Here is a 20,787-nt window from a genome sequence, read left to right on the forward strand (position 1 = left end):
CAGGAAAACCAGGGAAATAGGTAAAATATTTGTCAAACAAATATCTCTGTATATATTATCTCCTAATGGACTTCATTAATACAATTAATGGAATTTAACTTCAGCTAACCGGGATTAGGGTTTGCTGGGTATCCTATTGATACTGGTTTTTTAAATAACAATTGCATTTAACAGAGAGATATTTTATGTCTTTCTAAATAAAGTTATGACCTGATCCTTTTAAGTACATAGGGTAACCGTAAGCAAGAGGCAGGCTCCTTAATTCAGTGTGAGTTAAGGATGCTCAACACCTCACAGAACTGGATCCTTCAACTATAATATCAAAACTTCAAATGCAGTTATTTGATGATTTTTAGACTACAGTAACTAAGAATGATGAGTGAATAAAACATCAAGCTTAAAAACATTAATTGTTACAAAAACAAAAACTAGTAATTAAAGTAACACATTTCTAGGAAGTGACATTTTACAGAAAGACAAAGGCATATATTTTCCACCAAAATCTAATGCCGCTGTCATCATCAACAACCCAACAAAAGCTACAGCTACCTAAAATGGAAATGAAAATGTAATGTATGGAAATATTCTCTTATAAAATCTCCTTAGGCTTCACATGTATTAATGTATTAGTTTGCAAACATTAAGATCAAAGGCAAAGCAACAAATACATCCTAAAAGTTTTAGTCAGATTTTTATTAACGATATACAAGTAGCAAGGCATAAAAAATTAATATGTTCAAGCCTTGAAATGTCAAGTGTAATGATCTCTAGCTCTGCTTACCTCCTTTGCTTTTTGTTTCAATCTAGCTTGCTCTGGGTCTTCTTGCCTTGAGCGACTCTACATGTTTTAAAAAAATGGGGAAAAAGGTTAACAGATGGTTTAAGAACCCCTCATCTGTTGCAGTAAGTTAAAAAATAGCAAAGAAAAGGGAACAGGATACAAGGTGTCAAAGATGGGATGCTTAAAGTCATAGAAGTGCAATTTCAAGCCTGTAGGCCTCACCCAATACACTGTTAAATATTCAGTTGTAAATAAAATCTACACTGTAAGTTTAAATAAAAAAACCCAATCTATTTCTGTTATTACCAATTCTAAAGTTTCAAGAGAAGTTTATATTCTGGCTATTTAATACGTATACATGCATTTGCTATGAAACAACAATGTCCTAACTCAGAAAAGAAAAACATCTGATAGAAGCATCATTCAAATATTTTACAGGATCTTTTATCATTTATTGATTTAAAATCCTTCACAATCAAATAATTATACTCAAGTATTTCATTAACAGAAACATTTTCTAAGGTTAAAGCTGGTATCGATACACAATGCATAAATCTATTATAAAGTCCTTCTCTCAGCTATCATCAAACTAGCACAATTAAAAATGTGAGTATTCTGTAGAAGCATACTGTGTTTACAGCGTAAAAACACATATTTAAGGCTCAGCCAAGACATGGACTCCTTTCGATTAACTGTCATTCTATAAACTACCAGTGAGACCCTCCTAAAAGCAATCCTTACAAGATATTTTCCCTTCAGAAATAGATATAAGTAGCTTTCAGATGCAGAAAGAATAAAGCTATATGATTATATAAATGTGATCCTTAGAGTATCTTTCTATAGGTATTTATATATTTGTATGTAAATACTAATAACGAATTATTGCCTGCATATTTTAATACAATTATGTCACACATTTATGCATACAGTAACTATGTATTAAAGGTCAAGAGTAATGAGAAATTCCTGAACTCAGTTGCATGGAATTCAGTAATCACTCAAACAAAACAAAACAAATTTAAAAGCAGATTACAAATGTATTATTGTAATTTCTGAATGTATTATATGATTGGCTAAAATTCAGATAGTTATGTATCAAAACCATACCCAGTCACAGTAAAAAAAACCCCTGTGGTTCCCATGTGAACAATTATTCTTGTTTTGACAATGAAAGGTGTAATTATTTATTATTTGTATATTATTTTGCATATTAAGTTTCCTGCTATGTCATTTACACAAATGCTAATGGAATAGTAGTTCTACCCTTTTTCTTCCCTCTACCTTTCCAACTTGGAGAAAGATCTGAGGCTTCAGAAAAGAAACAGTGAATAATTTGCAATCACTTAGATGCTGCTTTTTATGCGTGTGTGTGTGTGGAACATCTTATACTGTGCTCTCGTTAAAAATGTAGGAAGTTAAAAGTCCATGAAGAAAAGCAAATGGAAAGCATGAACTCGGAGCGGGACGAGACCAGATCCTGACATGGCAGACATAGCTGTAGGGAGTTCTGAATATCTCATAACTGATATTCTCTAATGTCCTGGGACAAACACAACTACAACACTGAATTTTGACAGGTAAGGGAAAACTCACTCTGAATTTACTGTACTGTTTTTTAACTGGGATTATTTTTCCAATTGATACTACGTGTAGATTAAAGCTTTGATGCCAAAACACATCACAACAGGAACAAACTGGAGGAAAGACTTTTTCAAGATTTGTCTGACACTGTCATCACACATGCTAGCGTCATCTTCCAATAGCATCTAGCAGTGATTTTTGGCTGCTGGCATAGTTAAGGATAGCTTGGCTAAAGACCTTCTGGAGAACAGGTAATGAGAAGCAAAAGACTATAGATCTCTAATGACAACAAAGTTATACCAGCCAAAATAAAACTTTAAGATGATGTACAGAAGGCGACTTGAAACTACAGTGATCAGGCAAACACAAAAGCTTAAGACAGATAAGTTGGTCTAATCAATTGTTAAAGCAGAAGGCTGGGAATAAGGAGATCTGGGTTCTATTTTCAGATCTGAGAGATCTGTGAATTGATTCAGCAAAGCAACTAAGAACTTACTTAAATCCATTCCTACTCAGCAAAGAATTTAAACATATATTTATTTGGCATTCAGTAGGGTGTAAATTTATGCTTTGCAGAAAAGGGATGGACTTAAGCACATGCTCAAGGGCTTATCTGAACAGGCCTCGCTTTGTCACCTAGTACAACTCATTTAACCTATTTGTGACTCAGTATCTCCATTTGTAATATGGAGAATGCTACTGAGGAGGACAGTTTGGACCTCGTTTGAGCAGGATTTCTCTAAAAGTCCCTTGTCCATCCAAAAGCCAGGCTGTCGGATGCTGTGTTGGGGTCGTTGATCCTGCCCCCTTCAGTGACAGTAGGTTTTGAGGTGTCCGTAAGTGAATGCATGGCTGGGAGGCCACCTGGAGAGCCATCAAGAACCAGAACCTCCTTGGCCACCAAGGAGGTATTAAGATTACTGTCACCTTGTCCACCTTGATTTTCATGAAGACACGTGGTAGGAGGGGAATGGGAGGAAAGGCCTACATCAGCGAGTCTGACCACTGCACTAGGAAACCATATCCTCTGGAGCTACGTCCCTGTGCATTACAAGATCAGTAAGCCAGGCATTTCTTGTTGCCTGCAAGGGGTTAAGGAGTGAAGGGGTCCCAAGATGGAAATCCCCAGTGAGGAAATAACTGTTGGGCCACAGATGAATGGAGCATCCATTTGTGGTCCTCATGCAAATGCCAACTGAGGCTGTCTGCTAGGAAATTCATTGTCTTGGTAGGTGGATTGCAGAGAGAGTGATATGATGTTGGATGCACCAGTTCCCTAGCTAAACTGCCTATGTATAGAATAGTGTGCACCTCGCTTCCCTCCAGATGTTTATATAACATACAATGGTCATATTGTCTGACCTGATTTGGACTTGAGTGAATCAGATAAAGGCAGGATTTGCTTGCATGCTCTGTATAAGGTCAAGGAGGTTGATGTGGAACATGGACTCCTGTGGAGTCCAGGAACCTTGAGATGCATGATCATCCAAGTGCTTTCCCCAGACAAGAAGAGCCATATCTGTGACAAGAATTCTTGTGGGTGGGGTTGGAGTAAAAGGAACTCCGGACACAGCACACCCGCTCAATATGCCGCTTCCTGTCCAGCAGCTCAGGCCCCTCGGGCAGCACCAGCGTCCCCACCATGGCCCCTCCACTGGCCGTGCCCCAGTCCCAGGCTGCCGGCTCCTGGGCAGCAAGGCCCCCGCCCCAGCCATGGGGGTTGCCCCGGCACCCCACTGTGATGCAGCACACACTGCTGCTCTGCCATGTGCCATCGCTTATGAACCCCCAGGATAAGCACGTGATGCGACGTCCCTTCTCCTTGAAACCCCACCCTCGCGCTGTCTATTCCCTGCAAGACAACCCCCACTCACTCCCTCCCTCCCCCATCGCTAGCCCTTGTGAGACAGCTTGCTGCTGAGGATGTGGATACAGGTAAAAGACAGCTAGCGGATCGCAGCTCGAATTGCGGGTTGATCCTGGCGGATGTGGATCGGATGCAGATCTACTTTTTTGTATTCGCGCAGGGCTCTAGGGATGGTGGTGGGTCCATGTATCTGCCACCCTGTACCTTGTGGCACTTTCTCAGTGGTTCACAGGGTTTGTGATGGTAGAATGGCTGAGGGGCTGGCCAATAACACGGCTGCAGTGCCTTACAGAATTTTCAAAGAAGCACCAGGGTATGTATTTCCAAGGAATGGAGGGTGTCATGGGAGTCCTTTACCAAGTAAAATGAAAAGGTTATTATCTTCAAAGAGAAACCTCTACCATTGCCCAGACTTCCTTGAGAAACCCCAATGACTGCAGCCATGAAGCCCGTCTCATGACTACCAGGGTCACCATGAAGCAAGACGCAGTGTCTGCTGCATCAAGTTTTGCTTGAAGGGATGACCTGGCTACTAATTTCCCTTTGTAAAGGATAGCCTGGAACTGGTGCTTTCATTCCTGTGGTAATTTACTAACTCAGAAAGCTTGTTATAGTTAACAAAGTAGTATTTCAACATAAGTGCCTGGAATTTTGCAATGTGGAACAGTAGCCTCGCTGAGGAAAAGTTCTTTCTGCCAACACTTGAAGCACAGCTATTGATAACTGCTATGATCTTATGTTTAAAGGTATAAAAAAAATATTTTTTCCTGACCTGACCAAACAAAACCAGGCCAGGAGATGAAAGTTCAAGATAATCTGAAAGAGATTCTTAAAGCAACCGAGCTATTCTCTGCAAAGCTCCAGAACAAATAATAAAAATGGTCTGGGGGGTAAAAGCAGCCAGCCAACTCCCAAACAGATCTAAATAAGAGAATTTCATCAGCGGTGAAGACATGCAGTAATGAGTGGCATTATATAGGTAATCTTATAGTTAAAGGTGAAGTTGACACCATGTTTAGAAGAATTCAGTGGGTTTATGGTTCTGCTACTAACCCATTATTAAGTCTTTCTTTTTAAAAAAAAATAGGACTGACTGCCTTTAGATTAATTGGAATCCAGACTTCATGTTATAGGGCTCACTGCTGCAATCAGTAGTGGTCTTTCTTGCTTTAGTGCATCGGTGAAATTCAGGAACTTTTATCCACCTTTCTTGTCAAGAATTAGACTTTTTAACAGAACGTTTAAAGTGGGAGGGAGGGAGGGGGAGGAACAGGGACAGGGTGCACTAAGGGGAGGGAAGAGGTGAGGAAGAGGAAGGGCAGGGGTGGACCGTGGGCAGGAAGAGGTGGGGTGGGGCCTTGGGGGAAGGAGTAGTGTGGGGGTGGGGTCTGGGGCTGAGCAGGGGTTGAGCACCCCCGGGGAAAATCAGAAGCCGGCTTGGGGGGTCTGTGAAAAATTTTAAATCAAAATGGGGTCCTCAGGTTGCTAAAGTTTGAGAACTGCTGTCATAGAGTTCTTTCTTGCAGTTAGACAGCATTTGCATTTTTTTAAATGAACAAAGTTTACAAGTTTTATTTTTGTATTTTAGTTGACTATATCCTCTTCCTGTAGCCATTTTTTCAAGACAGATAGAATATGAATAATTATGCATAACATTATGGTCAGAATTATAATCCCTTTGCTCACAGTTCAAGAGGTTGTTATAATTTATCCACACAATTTGTAAAATCAGTGCTGCACTACATTTTACATTTTATGTCATTTACAAAAATGTAAGATATACTACTGGATTCAGAACCACTTTGGAGCCTTAAACTTAAAGGACTTGTGCTTTAAAAGCTCTCAGGGCTAGCACGTGATTGTCTTCTGCTTTCAGCAAGCACTTCCATCACAGTCTAGCACTAGGCACTTATAACCTCACTTTTTTTTTAATCTATATTGGGAGACTTTAATGTTTCAAATTAATCTTTTTCATTAAAGTTAAGAGTCACAACTGTAGGTGCTGCACTATTCAGAGCCACTGCTGTGCCAACAATTTCAATTTTAAACCTATTTTTCCCATTGGGTGACATCAGAACTTCACCCACGGCTGCACCAACTTATAACTTTCACTTTTCATTAAAGAAGTTAAATTGGCAACATGAAACACTTTGCTTTCACATTAGCTGTGTTAATAAAAAGTGAAAGTTAAAAGCAGCATAGCTGAGGGTAAAACCCTATTCAAAATTGTGGTCACACTGAGGTGGCATGCAAAAGTAGACATCCAAAAACTGGCTTTTTGTTTTGTTTTTAATTGTTAAAATGATAGAAAGTAACAAAATTTCAAATTCCCCAAAACTAAACCCCCCACTTTCTTATCACAAATGAGTGGGCAGTTTTAGTTCAGAAAGGAATCCATCTCACAAAAAGGAGTATTGCATCAATTGTCACCCTCATTGTTAGTCTCGGGAGACAGGAAAAGGATTAAATGAGCATGGAGATTTAACTTTCCTCTCACTCAGAGAGATGGCCCCTACAGAAGAGGATGGAAGCCCATTGCCAGGATTGTAGTAGGAAACTTTGCTAGTGCCACTATCTGCACTACATCTGTTCAGTGAATAGAGGATGGTAGCCTTGAGTGGTGTCAAATTCAGCCCCATCTGTAAGCACTAAAATTAACTTTATAAACTGCACCAGAATACAATCCTTCGTTCACTAACCTAGTGACAATTTTTACCCAAAAGAGGCTATACAAAAACATACAACACACCTATGATTGTTGTATTTATTTTTAGTACCCATGAATTTGGTACTACCATAAACACTAAACAAAAGAACACTAAAATGGACGGACTAATAACTGAGTCCCGGGACCTGATAGGATGATAGATGCCATTCAATTAAATGTATGGTGAAAAAAATTCATTTGTCAGTGTCACACATCATGTGCAATGAAGCCAGTATGATCACTTGAACTAACATTTTAAAGTAGTTTTATAAACAATTTTGAAATAATCAGCTTCCTTAAATATTGTAACATGGAATATTTTTTATTTCTTAATTCCTTGGACATAGACAACCTTCTACACATATCTAGTGTAAAAAGCATGTGACTATCCAAATATCCATTTAGAAATAAAATCAAGCCATTATCACCAACTATGGTTTCACATTCTGTTTTCTTCTGCCACCAAGAGCATTTCCATTATTGACCACATATTCAAAATCTTATTCTACTCTCACATGTAACCCTTACACATCCCAGGTTTTTGAAACAGTAAACAAAAGAAACAAGTAAGGACCAACACTTTTAGTGTAATGTAAAATCGGTGTTCTGCTCTCTTAGAAATCCCATTCAGAGCAGACCACATTAAATGTAAAGATAAATTCCTCAGCTGATTTCAGTCTGGCTTTTGACCTTTTTGTTGTTCGAAGACTGCTCTTTGCTGTCTCTCTCTAAGAATGTAATTTCCCCCACCCACCACTGACAGACAGATTCAAAGGCTCTCTCCCTTTTGCATCCAGAAGGGAGCAAAGACCAGTGGATCCTGACTAGAAGTGCACAGAAGGGGGAGAGCAGGCTCTGATGCATGTTCCCTCTGTAGAGTTTGGGTTCCATGTATGCAGAGAAGGTGTGGCCAACTGTTGTACGGCATTGTTCTCTCACCCCAGCATTTTTCACCAGCAAGACAAACCAAAATAAGGTAATGCTGATTCAGTCAGCATTATCTTGTGTGGATCCTCTTGCCACAATGTGGAACCCTCCCTTGACAACCCATCTCCTCCAAACCTATGTTTTCATATTGAACTCATTACCATGGTGTCTGAGCCAGAAAGAGGGGGTCCAAGACAGGAGGTGGCTGGGGATCACAGTGGGTTTTGGGGGACAACCTCACTCCAGCCACTTCTACAAGGGAGAGAGTAGAAACACTGGGGAAAAAACCTGTGGACTTGACCATTAATCAGAAATGCCGCGATACATCCAGCTTTCCCTATCATCATACTCACCATATCACAGACACACACCAAACTTCTTCTATGGGCTGGTTACTCTATAACTGCCTGTTGTATGGTTTGTTGCACTTCCCCCGCAAAGCATCTGGTACTGACTCCTGTTAGAGAGAAGGTACTAGTCTAGATGGACCCCTGGTCTGATCAGGTAAAGCAATTTCTATATTCCTAAAATACTAACCTTAAAAATGAACCTAACTCACTCCTGTGGTTGTACTTTTATTCATAATAAAATAATAGAATAAAAAGAATAAAACAGCACTATTAGAAAATGTCTACTTGTGATCGATCAGTTTCACATCTACAATACAATGAAAATAGGGGAATCGCTATATTCTGCCCAAATTATTGGCAAACTCTATGAGCTACAAGGAGTGGCCATGGCATTAGGAAAGTTCCAGTCAGATTACGGCTATTTTGCATACTGATATTTCAGTATATCTTTAGGTGATACTCTTTAGTTAGACTTTGCTTTCCCTAAATTCTCTTTTTTCTTCTGTCTCCCTTGTCTGTAATTCTACTTATCAACCTCTCTAAAATATTTCCAGAATCTAATTCTGCCTGTTAAGATGCTTACCTATTTCCTAATCGTGTCCTGATTTGACTACTGCATTTGCCTTTTTTATGCTCACTTATTATCAGGGCTTCAGAATCCTAGGGTCAAACTACCTTCTTGCTCAAGAAAGTAAGACCATACTCCTTCCTTCCTCTATCACCTTTCACCGCTTTTTATCCATCTTCAAAAATCTAATGAAAAAATGCCAACTTGGTTTTCAAGTTGTTCCAGAACTCACCCCACTCAAGCGCTTTGACCCTTGTCTATTTGATCATCCCACTTATCAAAAGTTTGCCCCTTCTATCACTTCCTCCTGACTCTCCCAAGCTGGAAGAACTCTTTTACTCCATCTACCTGGAAATCTTTCTTTCTCCAGCATCTAGGCTTTGTCTACAACTGGAATTTCAGGCATTAGTGGAGCTTCAGTGGTGTAAACATCTAGTGTAGACAAGATTTACACTGGGTGAGTCTGCACCAGTGTAAACTGTGTCTACATTAGGAATCTGTACTGGTGCAGCTATGCCAGCGGCTGAAATCCCAATGTAGACAAAGCCTTAGTTACTGAGCAACTTTTGTTCTTTAAAACTTATCCTAAAATCTTCCTATTTAACTTGTGACTGGCTGTTTTATGAAGCATTTTTACATTTCAAAGCCTCTGTACAAGGGAATGTGTATTGTACTGTATGTTGAGCAAGCCCATTAGAAAGCTGCATTTATAAAAAATAGCTTTTCAAATTTTTAGGTTCTCAGCATATCATGAATTCTAAGCACCCAAGCTTTCTCACCCTGAATGAAAAAATAGCGAAGACAGCATTCCCTATGTACAGTGGTAACACTATTAATAGGGCAATTAACATAATTAGGTTATTGAGAACGAAAGCCAATGCTGGGATTTTTTTTAGGAAACAATTGTTCCTGATTAACATTTCACAACAAGAGCTAAAGTTACAGAAATCGGTCCATTTTGGTCAATTTCATGGTCATAGATTTTAAAAATCATAAATGTCATGATTTCAGCAATTTAAATCTGAAATTTCACAGTATTGTAATTGTAGGGGTCCTGACCCAAAAAGGAGCAGTGGGGAAGTTGTAAGGTTATTGTAGAGGTGGGGGGGTTGCAGTACTGCTACCCTTACTTGTGTGCTGCTGCTGATGGCAGTGCTTCCTTCAGAGCTGGGCAGCTGGAGAGCGGCGGCTGCTGGCCAGGAGCCCAGCTCTGAAGGCGGAGCCACCGCCAGCAGCACAGAAGGATGGCATGATATTGTACTGCCACCCTTACTTCTGTGCGCAGAGCTGGGCCTTTGGTCAGCAGCTACCACTCTCCGTCTGCCCTGCTCTGAAGGCAGCAGCACAGAAGTAAAAGTGGCACGGTATGGTATTGGCACCCTTACTTCTGCGCTGCTGCTGGCGGTGGTGCTGGCCAGGAGCCCAGCTCTGAAGGCAGAGCTGCCGCCAGCAGCAGAGAAGAAGTAAGAATGGCATGGTACGGTATTGCCACCCTTACTTCTGCGCTGCTGTGTGTAGAGCTGGACCCTCAGTCAGGAGCCGCCGCTCGCTGGCTGCCCAGCTCTGAAGGCAGCACAGAAGTAAGGGTGGCAATACTGCGACCCCCCCTAAAATAATCTTGTGACCCCCTCCCCCGCAACTCCCTTTTGGGTCAGGACCCCCAATTTGAGAAACCCTGGTCTCCCTCATAAAATCTGTATACTATAGGGTAAAAGCACACAAAAGACCAGATTTCACAGTGGAAGACCAGATTTCACAGTCCGTGATGTGTTTTTCATGGCCGTGAATTTGACAGGGCCCTACTTAGACTGCCTAACCCTGACCTGGACAGACCACCTCTTAGGGTGCATAGGGAAGGCTGTGTGTCTGTCATGGAGGTCACGGATTCCGTGACTCTCCATGACTTCTGCAGCAGCCAGTGCTGGCCCAGGAGGGCAGGCCCTGGGCCAGCAGCAGCAGTTTAGGTGCGTAGGAGGGGGCTCAGGGCTGGGGCAGGGGATTCAGGGCGGCACTTACCTGGGCGGGTGGGGGCTCCCCAGCTCCCACCAGCATGTCCCTGCAGCTTCTAGATGGAGAGGCCAGGGGGCTTCGCACACTGCCCGGACCCACAGGCACCACCCCTGAAGCTTCCATTGGCACAGTTCCCAGCCAATGTGAGCTGCAGAGCTGGTGCTTGTGGCAGGAGCAGTGTGCAGAGCCCCCCTGGCCACCCCTCCCGCTAGGAGCTGCAGGGACATGTGATGCCAGGTAGGGATCCTGCAAGCCCCACCAACCTTCCCCCCTAGCACTAGTGGGGATCCCGGGCCACGCCCTGCTGCCACCCACCCGCTCCCCAGCACCTGTGGCACCCCCAGAGCACCCACAGCCCCCCTGGACCAAGTTTTAGTTAGGGGTATATAATAAAAGTCATGGATAGGTCATGGGCCGTGAATTTTTGTTTACTGCCCATGAGCTGTCCATGACTTTTACTAAAAGTACCTGTAACTAAAACGTAGCCTTTAGCATAGGTAGTTCAGTTTCCAAGAGCCAGTTCAGTCATTGGCCTCCTGCTGACACGGATGTCAAAGAGTAGACCACTAACAGTCATCAGACAGTTACATATTTTGGTCAGTAGCTAAAATCCAGCTCAGCTGGCCTGGTAACAAGAGTGTCTGTTTAATGTATCTAACTGACAGCTCAAGTCATAGAACAAATGCGGCACTGTCTGTACCATTCTTGGAAAGACCAACCAACCGAAGATTCATACAACCGTGGAAGCTTAAGTCAGAAAAGTCCCAGGAAGTCATCCAATCCAACAACCAGTCACTGTGGGATTTTCAAAAGTTTGTCTAGTTCAACTGTTTTCAAACCTTTTTCATTTGCAGACCCCTAAAAAATTTTGAATGGAGATGCAGACCCCTTCGGAAATCTTAGACATAGTCTGTGTATCCCTGGGTGTCCATCAACCACAGGTTGAAAACCATTCGTCTAGTTCATTGTTAATGTTAATTTTTATCATCAGCCTCTCTGATAGGACCTCAAACTACATTGCTAAATGCGGTAGAAGTTTTATTATAGGAATATATGATAACACTATGAAAGTCAATAAGAGCTGGATGGGAGTCACCAACTCTTTGCACACAGGCTATCAGATAGTAATAACTTTCAATCACTATGAAACTGGTCACATATGAACTGAACTGGAAGTGACATGGGGAGAAAGGTTCATAACTCCTTTACCAATCCCCTGAACCCCCCAGTCCCTCAAGTTATTTAGGATCATTTACATATGAATGTTACAGAGCAAGGCAATTTAAAAAAGAAAAGATCAACTGGAGTCAACTACCATAACTTAAAAAATACAGACAGATGTACACAGAGAGGTTTACATTAAAAAGTAATCATTTATCTGATGCTATATGAGATTATCATCATATTATATTGTAAGAATAGAAATATATCACAATGTATAGTAAGATCAATAATATGGTAAGACAAATAACTCCCTTTTTAATATAAACCACTGTACTCACCCTCAATCTTCCAAGACAGACTCTACTCTCTACCTATTTTTCTGCAAGTTGGGCACTTCCCACACCCAACCTGCCAACAGAATGGTAGATGATTTACGATTTTCCCTTCCTCACTTCCATAGGAATTTTTCCTTTCAACGTCACAATTTCTTCTGTCACATATAGTTATATACAGTCTATCTGGACTGAGCACCAAGAAATGACAGAACAATATTTTTAAGCATGGGTGCCACCAAGAAATATGATATTTTAGAGAAGAGGAGAATCAGGGAGGGATCTCTTTCCATTCAAGTAAGAGTCTCATGAAGTCCTTGCTAAGAAATAGCAGTCACAGTATGGCACATGACCTCCAGCCCAAAGAATGGGCAATTGGTTCTGTCATTTAACTACTGCTGGACTATAGCACTGGACACTTAGGAGTCACCTTTGTAATGGAAATCAGGGAAATGGAAGCCCCAGTCCAGATTTGATATTAGTTCTCCCAATATCATTGGCTACAAGCACATTTGTACAACTTTATTCAGAGAACATTTTGCATTTTGAAGCTTAAAATATTGAAATATCTATTAAAATTTACAGCAGACTATCACTGGAGTTATATAATCTTAGAAATTTGTGACGTAATGTTAGGGGAAAATTCCTAACCAAATTACTGCAAGATTCTGCAGACTTTGGGCAAAAACCCAAATGGAATCATCTCAATGCTATTCAGTATCTTCATCAGGGACCTGGAAGAACATATAAAATCATTGCTGATGGTACAAAAATTGGTGGAGTGGAAAATAACGATGAGGACAGATCAGTTATACAGACCAACCTGGACTGCTTGGTAATGTGGGCGCTTTTGAACCGCATGCATTTTAATAGTGTCAAATGCAAGGTCATGCTATCTAGGAAAGTCACACATATAAGATGGGGGAATGTCTCCTGGGAATCAGAGACTCAAATGAGGGGTGAACATTAACTTTGGATGGATAAACTGGAGAATATCAAGTAGGAGTACGAAGATGGTATTGCCTCTGTATAACAGAAAAGTCCAAAAATAAGGAACTCAAAGTCCAATGGTCTCTGAGTCTCTCCTCTGGCCACTCACTCATAGTCATTGACTATTCCCTTCTTAGTTTGTGGAAGCAGTAGGGGAACCCAGGCCAGCCCACTCCACATGGGTCACAGTCCAGGGCCCCTGTTCAGAGCAGCCAGAGTTAACCCTTCTCAAGTTCCTTGTTATTCCCTGAACTGCTTCTAGCCTCTTGTTCTGTTTCTCTTTCTGTGGAGTGTTGGTTTCTCAGGCAGCTTCTCAGTTTGTTGGCAGGAGCATCTCAGTCCCTCTGCTCTCTCTGGAAGCTGCCCTACCCTCCCGCCTTATAGCTCTTTTACTTTCACCGCTGCTGTAGGGTTGCCAATCAGCTCTGACTGAGCAGGAAGGCAGATTCTGTGATAACCCTTTGGTGTACAGACCACATGACACTCCTTTAATGGATAATCTGTTTGTACCCTTATGCTTTCATATTTTTCTATTATACTTCACCTATAATATCTAATAACTGTAATATTTATAATATCTGTTGTACACCATCTCCTGCTGGGTTAGGAGCAGCTCTATGAATTCATCATTTTCATGCAGTTGGTTTCTTGTAGTCTCACACAAGATTGTTCACTCTTTTAGTTACAAATCCATTCTTCAATCCTTCTATAATCATCAGAATTCAAATTGTTGCATTTCTGTGTATTTTCTAGATCTTTGTTTCAGCGGGATTTAAAAGTACTAGGTATTTTGTAAGATCAGACTCTTATAAATCAAAATGGTTTTGTTCTGGAAGTAATGGATAAGAGATCCTTGATCTCCCAACATCCAACAAGATTAGAAAGGAAAACAAACATCACGGAAAAGAGAAAATAATTCAGAAGAGCATAGTTTGCAAACAGATAAAATGTTGAAAGGAATGCAAGATGAGAAGAAAAGAATTCAGAAACAGAAACCTAAAAAAGGAAGAAGAAATAAAAAATGAACAAAAGATAAGTAATATGTCTATTTCCACACAAACATTTAAGATGTGCATAATTTTAGCATATAATTTTGCGAAGTATTTATAATGGGTGAAATTTGTGGAACAAGAGAAGAGAGAAAGATCTCATAGTCTGACACTTGCAAATATGGAAGGATCAGGAAAGAATTTTCTGTAGTATCTGGCTGGTGAATCTTGCCCATATGCTCAGGGTTTAGCTGATCGTCATAATTGGGGTCAGGAAGAAATTTTCCTCCAGGGCAGATTGGAAGAGGCCCTGGAGGTTTTTGCCTTCCTCTGTAGCATGGGGCACAGGTCACTTGCTGGAGGAGTCTCTGCTCCTTGAAGTCTTTAAATCACGATTTGAGGACTTCAAAGCTCAGACATAGGTGAGAGGTTTTTCGCAGGAGTGGTGGGTGAAATTCTGTGGCCTGCGTTGTGCAGGCGGGCAGACTAGATGATCATAATGGTCCCTTCTGACCTAAATATCTATGAATCTATGAATCGGTGCACTGTAATACCCTAGGAAAAGCTAATGAAAAGGTATGTGATAAAATAAAACAAAGTAAGACTCAGCTATAATAGTCATAGGACTTTGAGACAAAGAAAAGAAAGAGGAAAATAATAAAAGTAAGTAAAAGATGGGTGTTCAGAACAAATTCTTCCTTATCACAAATATAAACCACACAATAAGAGATCCTCAAAAGTGTATCTATCTGAACACACATACTAGAACATAATCCTACCTGAGAAGGAGAACATGCCACAAAAGGAAGATAGTTTGAGATGACATAGAAAAAAATTTTTAAAGACATTTTTAACTTGTTTCCCGCTAAACCTGACCATTTGATTTTACAGTTTCTTCATACAAGTGGTACTCAAAGATATTTTAACTCATGATAATATGCATAGAAACCTAAAAAGAAGTAAGACAGGCAAAGCTTACTTGGTTAAACCATACACCCATGTTGCTAATACTGACAGTTAGGATGGGATGATCAGATACTCTATGTACTTGAGGCTCAATGCTGCAATTTACTAAAGGATTCCATAGTAGCAGAGCAAATTCAAAGAAAAAACGGATACCTACCTTTTCGTAACTGTTGTTCTTTGAGGTATGTTGCTCATGTCCATTCCATTCTAGGAGCATGTGTGCGCCCACATGCACAGTTGTCGGAGATTTTTGCCTTAGCAGTATCCATAGGGCTCGCTGTGGCGCCCTCTGGAGTGCTACAGTCATGCAGCAGTATATCAAGCATCGCCGGCCCTACGTCCTTTCAGTTCCTTCTTGCCGGCAAGCCGGCAACTCCAATGGAGGAGCAGGAGGGCAGGTAATGGAATGGACCTGAGCAACAAATCTCGAAGAACAACAGTTACAAAAAGGTAGGTAAATGTATTTTCTTCTTCGAGTGCTTGCTTATGTCGATTCCATTCTAGGTGACACACCAGCAGTATTTATGGTGGTGGGCTGCGAGTTAACAGCTTAGTGGCTTGCAGTACTGCTCTACCGAAACCAGCATCATCCCAAGCCTGCTGGGTAAGTGCGTAGTGGGACGAAAAGATATGGACCAATGACCTGGTGGCCACCCTATAGATGTCCTGGATAGACACTTGGGCCAGAAAGGCTGCTGAAGAGGCCTGCGCCCTAGTAGAGGGGGCAGTGATATCCTGCCCTCAAGCGGCGGGTGGAAGGCTGAGATGGCCGCTAGATGGACTTTGATCGATGAGAGCGACAAGCCCTGGAGCTTGAGATGCAGGAGATAGTCTAGAATGAGTTGCGACGAAGCTCGCTCAGGACTGACACCTTTATCCGCCATCCAATAGGTCAACTGCTTCCATTTGGCGAGGTGGGTTGCTCTTATGGAGGGCTTTCTACTTCCCAACAAGACTCACTGGATCCCGGTAGAGCACTGCCGCTCCTGTGTGGTTAGCCACGCAGCAGCCAAACCACCAGACGCAGCCCCTGCCATGGTTCTGGGACAACAGGTCCACCCTGAGTGGCACCTGGAACGGAGTCACCACCAAGAGATCAAGCAGGGTGCTGAACCAGTGTTGGTATGGCAACACTGGCACTATGAGGATGACCTTCACCCTGTCTTGCTTGATCTTCATGAGGACGCTGGGCAGCAATGGCTCTGGAGGGAAGGTGTACATCAGAGGCCCCACCATGGGAGCATCTGATAGGGATCCTCTGTCCATGCCCTGAAACGAGCAGAAAACATGGCATTTTCTGGTCTGCCTGGAAGCGAATAGATCCACCCGGGGAGTTCCCCACTTGTGGGGGATAGAACTGACCACCTCCGGGTGAAGGGACCACTCGTGGCAAGACAAGAATGTCCTGCTGAGGCAGTCTACCCAAGCGTTCTTGGCCCCTGGGAGGTGAGCAGCTATGAGATGGACATTGTGCTGCAGACAGAAGTCCCAGAGCCAGAGGGCTTCTTGGCAGAGGGCAGATGACCTAACTCCGCCCTGCCTGTTTTATAGAAGACTGTGGCCATGTTGCCTGTCAGGACCTGAACCACCACGCCTTGTATGTGAGGCAGAAAGGCCTGGCAGGCTAGGCGAGCCGCCTTGTGTTCCCTGATGTTGATGTGCAGGGACCGATAGTGACTGGACCAACGACCTTGCATACTGAGATTGCCCAGGTGGGCTCCTAATCCCAGGTCTGAAGCGTCGCAAGAGTCACTGATGAGACTGGGGCTGCACAGGGGACTCCTTCCAGCACCAATGTGGGATCTTGCCACCAGGCAAGAGATGACAGTACACTGTCCAGAATCCTGACCACCCGATCCATGTTGTGCTGGCTGGGGACATAGACTGATGCCAGCCATGCCTGTAGGAGTCTGAGGTGGAGTCATGCGTGCCGGACCACGTGCGTGCATGCCTCCATGTGACCTAACAGTCTCGGGCATGTGTGAGCGGTGGTGAGAGGTTGGGCATGCAGAGACGAGATGAGGTCCACCATGGCTTGGAATCGAGTCTCCGGGAGGAAGGCACTAGCCCGAGTGGAGTCAAGTACCGCCCTGATAAATTGTGTGTGTTGCACTGGAGTCCGGGTTGACTTTTTCTCAATTATTATTAGGCCCAGGTTGTGACAGGCGGAACAGACCAGATCGAGATGCCTTTGCACCTGATCCGAGGACTGGCCCCTTATCAATCAATCACTGAGGTACGGGTAGATATGGACTCCCCAATGTCACAGATAAGCGGCCACTGGTGCTATACACTTTGTGAACACTCTCGGGGCTGATGACAGACCAAAGGGCATCGCAGTGAACTGGAAATGGCGCTGGCCCAACATGAAACGGAGGAAATGCCAGTGGTAGTCAGCATCCTTTAACTCGAGGGCGACGTACCAGTCTCCCAGATCCAGGGATGGAATGACTGGGGAGACCATGCGAAACTTCAACTTTCTGAGAGACTTGTTGAGGCAACACAGATCTGAGGCCTCCTTTGGCCTTTGGAACTAGAAAATAGCGGAAGTAGAATCCTCCTTCCTTCCATGTTCTGCGGACTCTCAGGAGGTTTTCGACTTCATGAACGAGGAGTTGCTTGTGAGAAGGGTCCTTGAAGGAGGACAGAGAAGGGGGGTAGAAGGGTTGGTCGGCTATAAATTGCAGGTTATAGCCCAACAAAACTACGTCGAGAACCCAGCAGTTCAGGTGATATGGGACCAGGCTGACCGGAAAGGGCGGAGGCGGTTAAGGAAGATAGGGATCCGGTGCATTGACTGGGGCATCGTCCTCGGGCACACCCTCAAAATGATTGCTTTGGCCTGCCTTGGTCCCTGGAAGGACCAGGCTGGGCAGGGGAGAAGATGATGACTGGTGGTGTCACTTAAGGCCCCTGTCTCTGTCTTCCTTTCTGTAGGAGCCGGACCAAGAGGCACCCCAAACCATGACGGCGGAGGAGGTGGGAGGCAGAACAGCTTTCTAGCCTGCTGAGGAGTATGCAGGCCTAAAGAGCGGAGGGTGGCCCGGAAGTCTTTAAGGTCATGGAGCCTTGCATCAGTTATCTCTGAGAATAGCCCCATTCCCTCGAAAGGGAAGTCCTGGAGAGTAGTTTGCATCTCCTGGACAGCCCAGAGGTCTGTAACCAGGAACTGCGCCTCATGTCTATTGCAGAGGAGACCACCCTGGACGCCGCATCTGTGGCATCCTAGGCCATCTGGAGGGCACCTGGGGCCACAGCCTTGACCTCCTCCACCAAGGTGGCCAACTCCTGAGTCCAATCCTGTGGGAGACTCTCCTTGAACTTGCTGATGGAGTCCCACAGAAATTGAAATTGTATCTGCTGAGTAGGGCCTGATGGTTAGATACCCTAAACTGGAGGCTGGCTGTTGAATAAATCTTTCTGCCAAACAAGTCTAACTTCTTGGCATCTTTATTCCTGGGGGTGCCACTCGCTGGCCCTCTTGTTGACAGCAGACACGACCAGGGACCCCGTGGGAGGGGGCATGTGCAGGTATTCAAATCCCGTTGCGGAGACACAGTACTTCTTTTCCGCTTTCTTGGATGTGGGCAGAATGGAAAATGGGGTCTGCCATAGAGACTTGGCAATTTTCAAGACCCCTGGGGGCATGGGCAATGTCGCCTGGGCTGGGGCGGAGGAAGGGATGACATTGAAGAGGTGGTCAGACTCCTCAGCTAGCTCCTGGACCTCCAACTTCAGGTTGGCAGTCACCCTCTTGAGTAGGGCTTGGTGCTCACTGAAGTCATCGGGGAGGGGGGCTATTGGTTTGCGAGGGCCCTGCCACCGCCTCATCTCCATGCGCCGGGGGCAGCTTGTCCGATGGAGCCTGGGAGGAGTGGTGGGAGTATGGTGCTGGCATAACAGGCACCCCCCATGGGTCCCAGTATTGCCATTGGGTGGGCCATTGTCCTTGTCCCCATACTGGTGCTGAAGGCGCCTTCGCAGGTTCCCGGATAGGAGACTATTTGCCCTTTATGGGGGAAGGGCTGAACTGGCCCTCCAACCTGGACCACTGCCCTTCTGGTGACCAGGGTGGGGCTGTCGAAGCCTGAGTCTGTCGACTGACCCTTGTCGGAGACTGGTACGGGGAAGGTGAGGGCCGCTGCCAGCCCGAAGAACGGTACCGGACCACCAGTGACTGGTGCCGCGACCAGGAATGGTACTGTACTGGATGGGACAAATGCCTGGGAGATCTGAGGCGATGGTGATCGGCGCCTTGGCAATCTCTAGTGTCATCTAGTATATCCTCATATCCAGTCCGATGCAGGGCTGTTCCCTAGAAATAACTTTGAAGTATCTTATGCTGAGTGTATAAAAATCAGCAATCTTTATAGTATATATTACAGAGAGGCTCATAAAATACAGGTACCAGGCTTCAAGATAAACTTTAAAAAGCTGCAGTTATGTGTCTGTGAATATAAGAACATAAGAATGGCCATACTGGGTCAAATCAGTGGTCCATCTAGCCCAGTATCCTGTCTTCTGACAGTGGCTAATGCCAGGTGCTTCAGCGGGAAATGAACAGAACAGGCAAGCATCAAGTGATCCATCCTCTGTCATCCACTACCAGCTTCTGGCAAATAGAGGCTAGGGACACAGATTATGGTGTTGCATCCCTCCCCCATCTGAATCCAAGAAGAACTGTGACATAATGATCAGAATTCAAATCAGACAAATGCAGGTATTAAGAAATTACTGCACCAACATTTCTAGATATGTTGGGACAGATTCTATGCCCATGTGGTATTACTTCAGAACTACATTGATGTAAACAAGCAGAGTTTAGCCAATTAATAAAACAAAATATCTTGAAAATTGAGAATTAAAAGTAAAAATCCACCACTGGCTCACTGCACTGTGTTTAAGTACTGCAAATGTAAGATGGGATTTTAAAAGGACATAATGGAGTTAGGCACCTGTTGAAATTCAGTGGGAGTTGGGCACCTCATTCCCTTACACTCCTTGGAAAATCTTATCCATAGTCATCTAGACCCAGAGGCCTCATTACAATAGAAGCTTGAGCTTGGGAAAAGTTGAATACCCACAACTCCCATGGACGTCAATGGGAGTTGCAGCGCTTGGCACTGCTCCAGATCAGGGCAGGAGTGATTTTACAGATTACAGTAACTACAATAAATGAAGATAACCCAGTGCATTGAGAGTGGATTAATCACCTGAGCTTCCTTTTTTTTTAATTTTAAACTGGATACCTGCTTGAACATAACTTGTTTATGTGAACGACATACAATGTACTTTTACCATCAGCTTACAAAACTCAATATGAAAAGTTGTTTAAATGGAAAATGTCTTTATATAATACTAGTAGTATTAGAGCTGGTCTCAAGTTTCAGTACAGATCAGTCAATTTATCCCCATTGGGGAAAATTTTCCAGCAGAATGTATTACATCGGGCTTACGACAGCACAAATGGTGGCAAAGGTAATTGGGGATCCAACCTGAGCATGTGGACTAACGTGCACTGGTGAAAAGCTACTGCATGTGCACTGGGGGGGGGG

General features: G+C 43.6%; 1 protein-coding gene across 1 annotated transcript in view; it reads right to left on the minus strand.

The window, feature by feature from the left end:
* LOC141996592 (transcription initiation factor TFIID subunit 4-like) overlaps window positions 1-20,787 on the minus strand; it is a 187,394-nt gene that overhangs the window by 95,250 nt on the left and 71,357 nt on the right. The window contains exon 13 of the mRNA XM_074968744.1: window positions 782-838. Within this exon, the coding sequence (XP_074824845.1) occupies window positions 782-838 (57 nt within the window). The remainder of the gene's footprint in view (window positions 1-781; window positions 839-20,787) is intronic.

The sequence above is a fragment of the Natator depressus genome, chromosome 12, assembly GCF_965152275.1.
Source record: "Natator depressus isolate rNatDep1 chromosome 12, rNatDep2.hap1, whole genome shotgun sequence".
Lineage (NCBI taxonomy): Eukaryota > Metazoa > Chordata > Testudines > Cheloniidae > Natator > Natator depressus.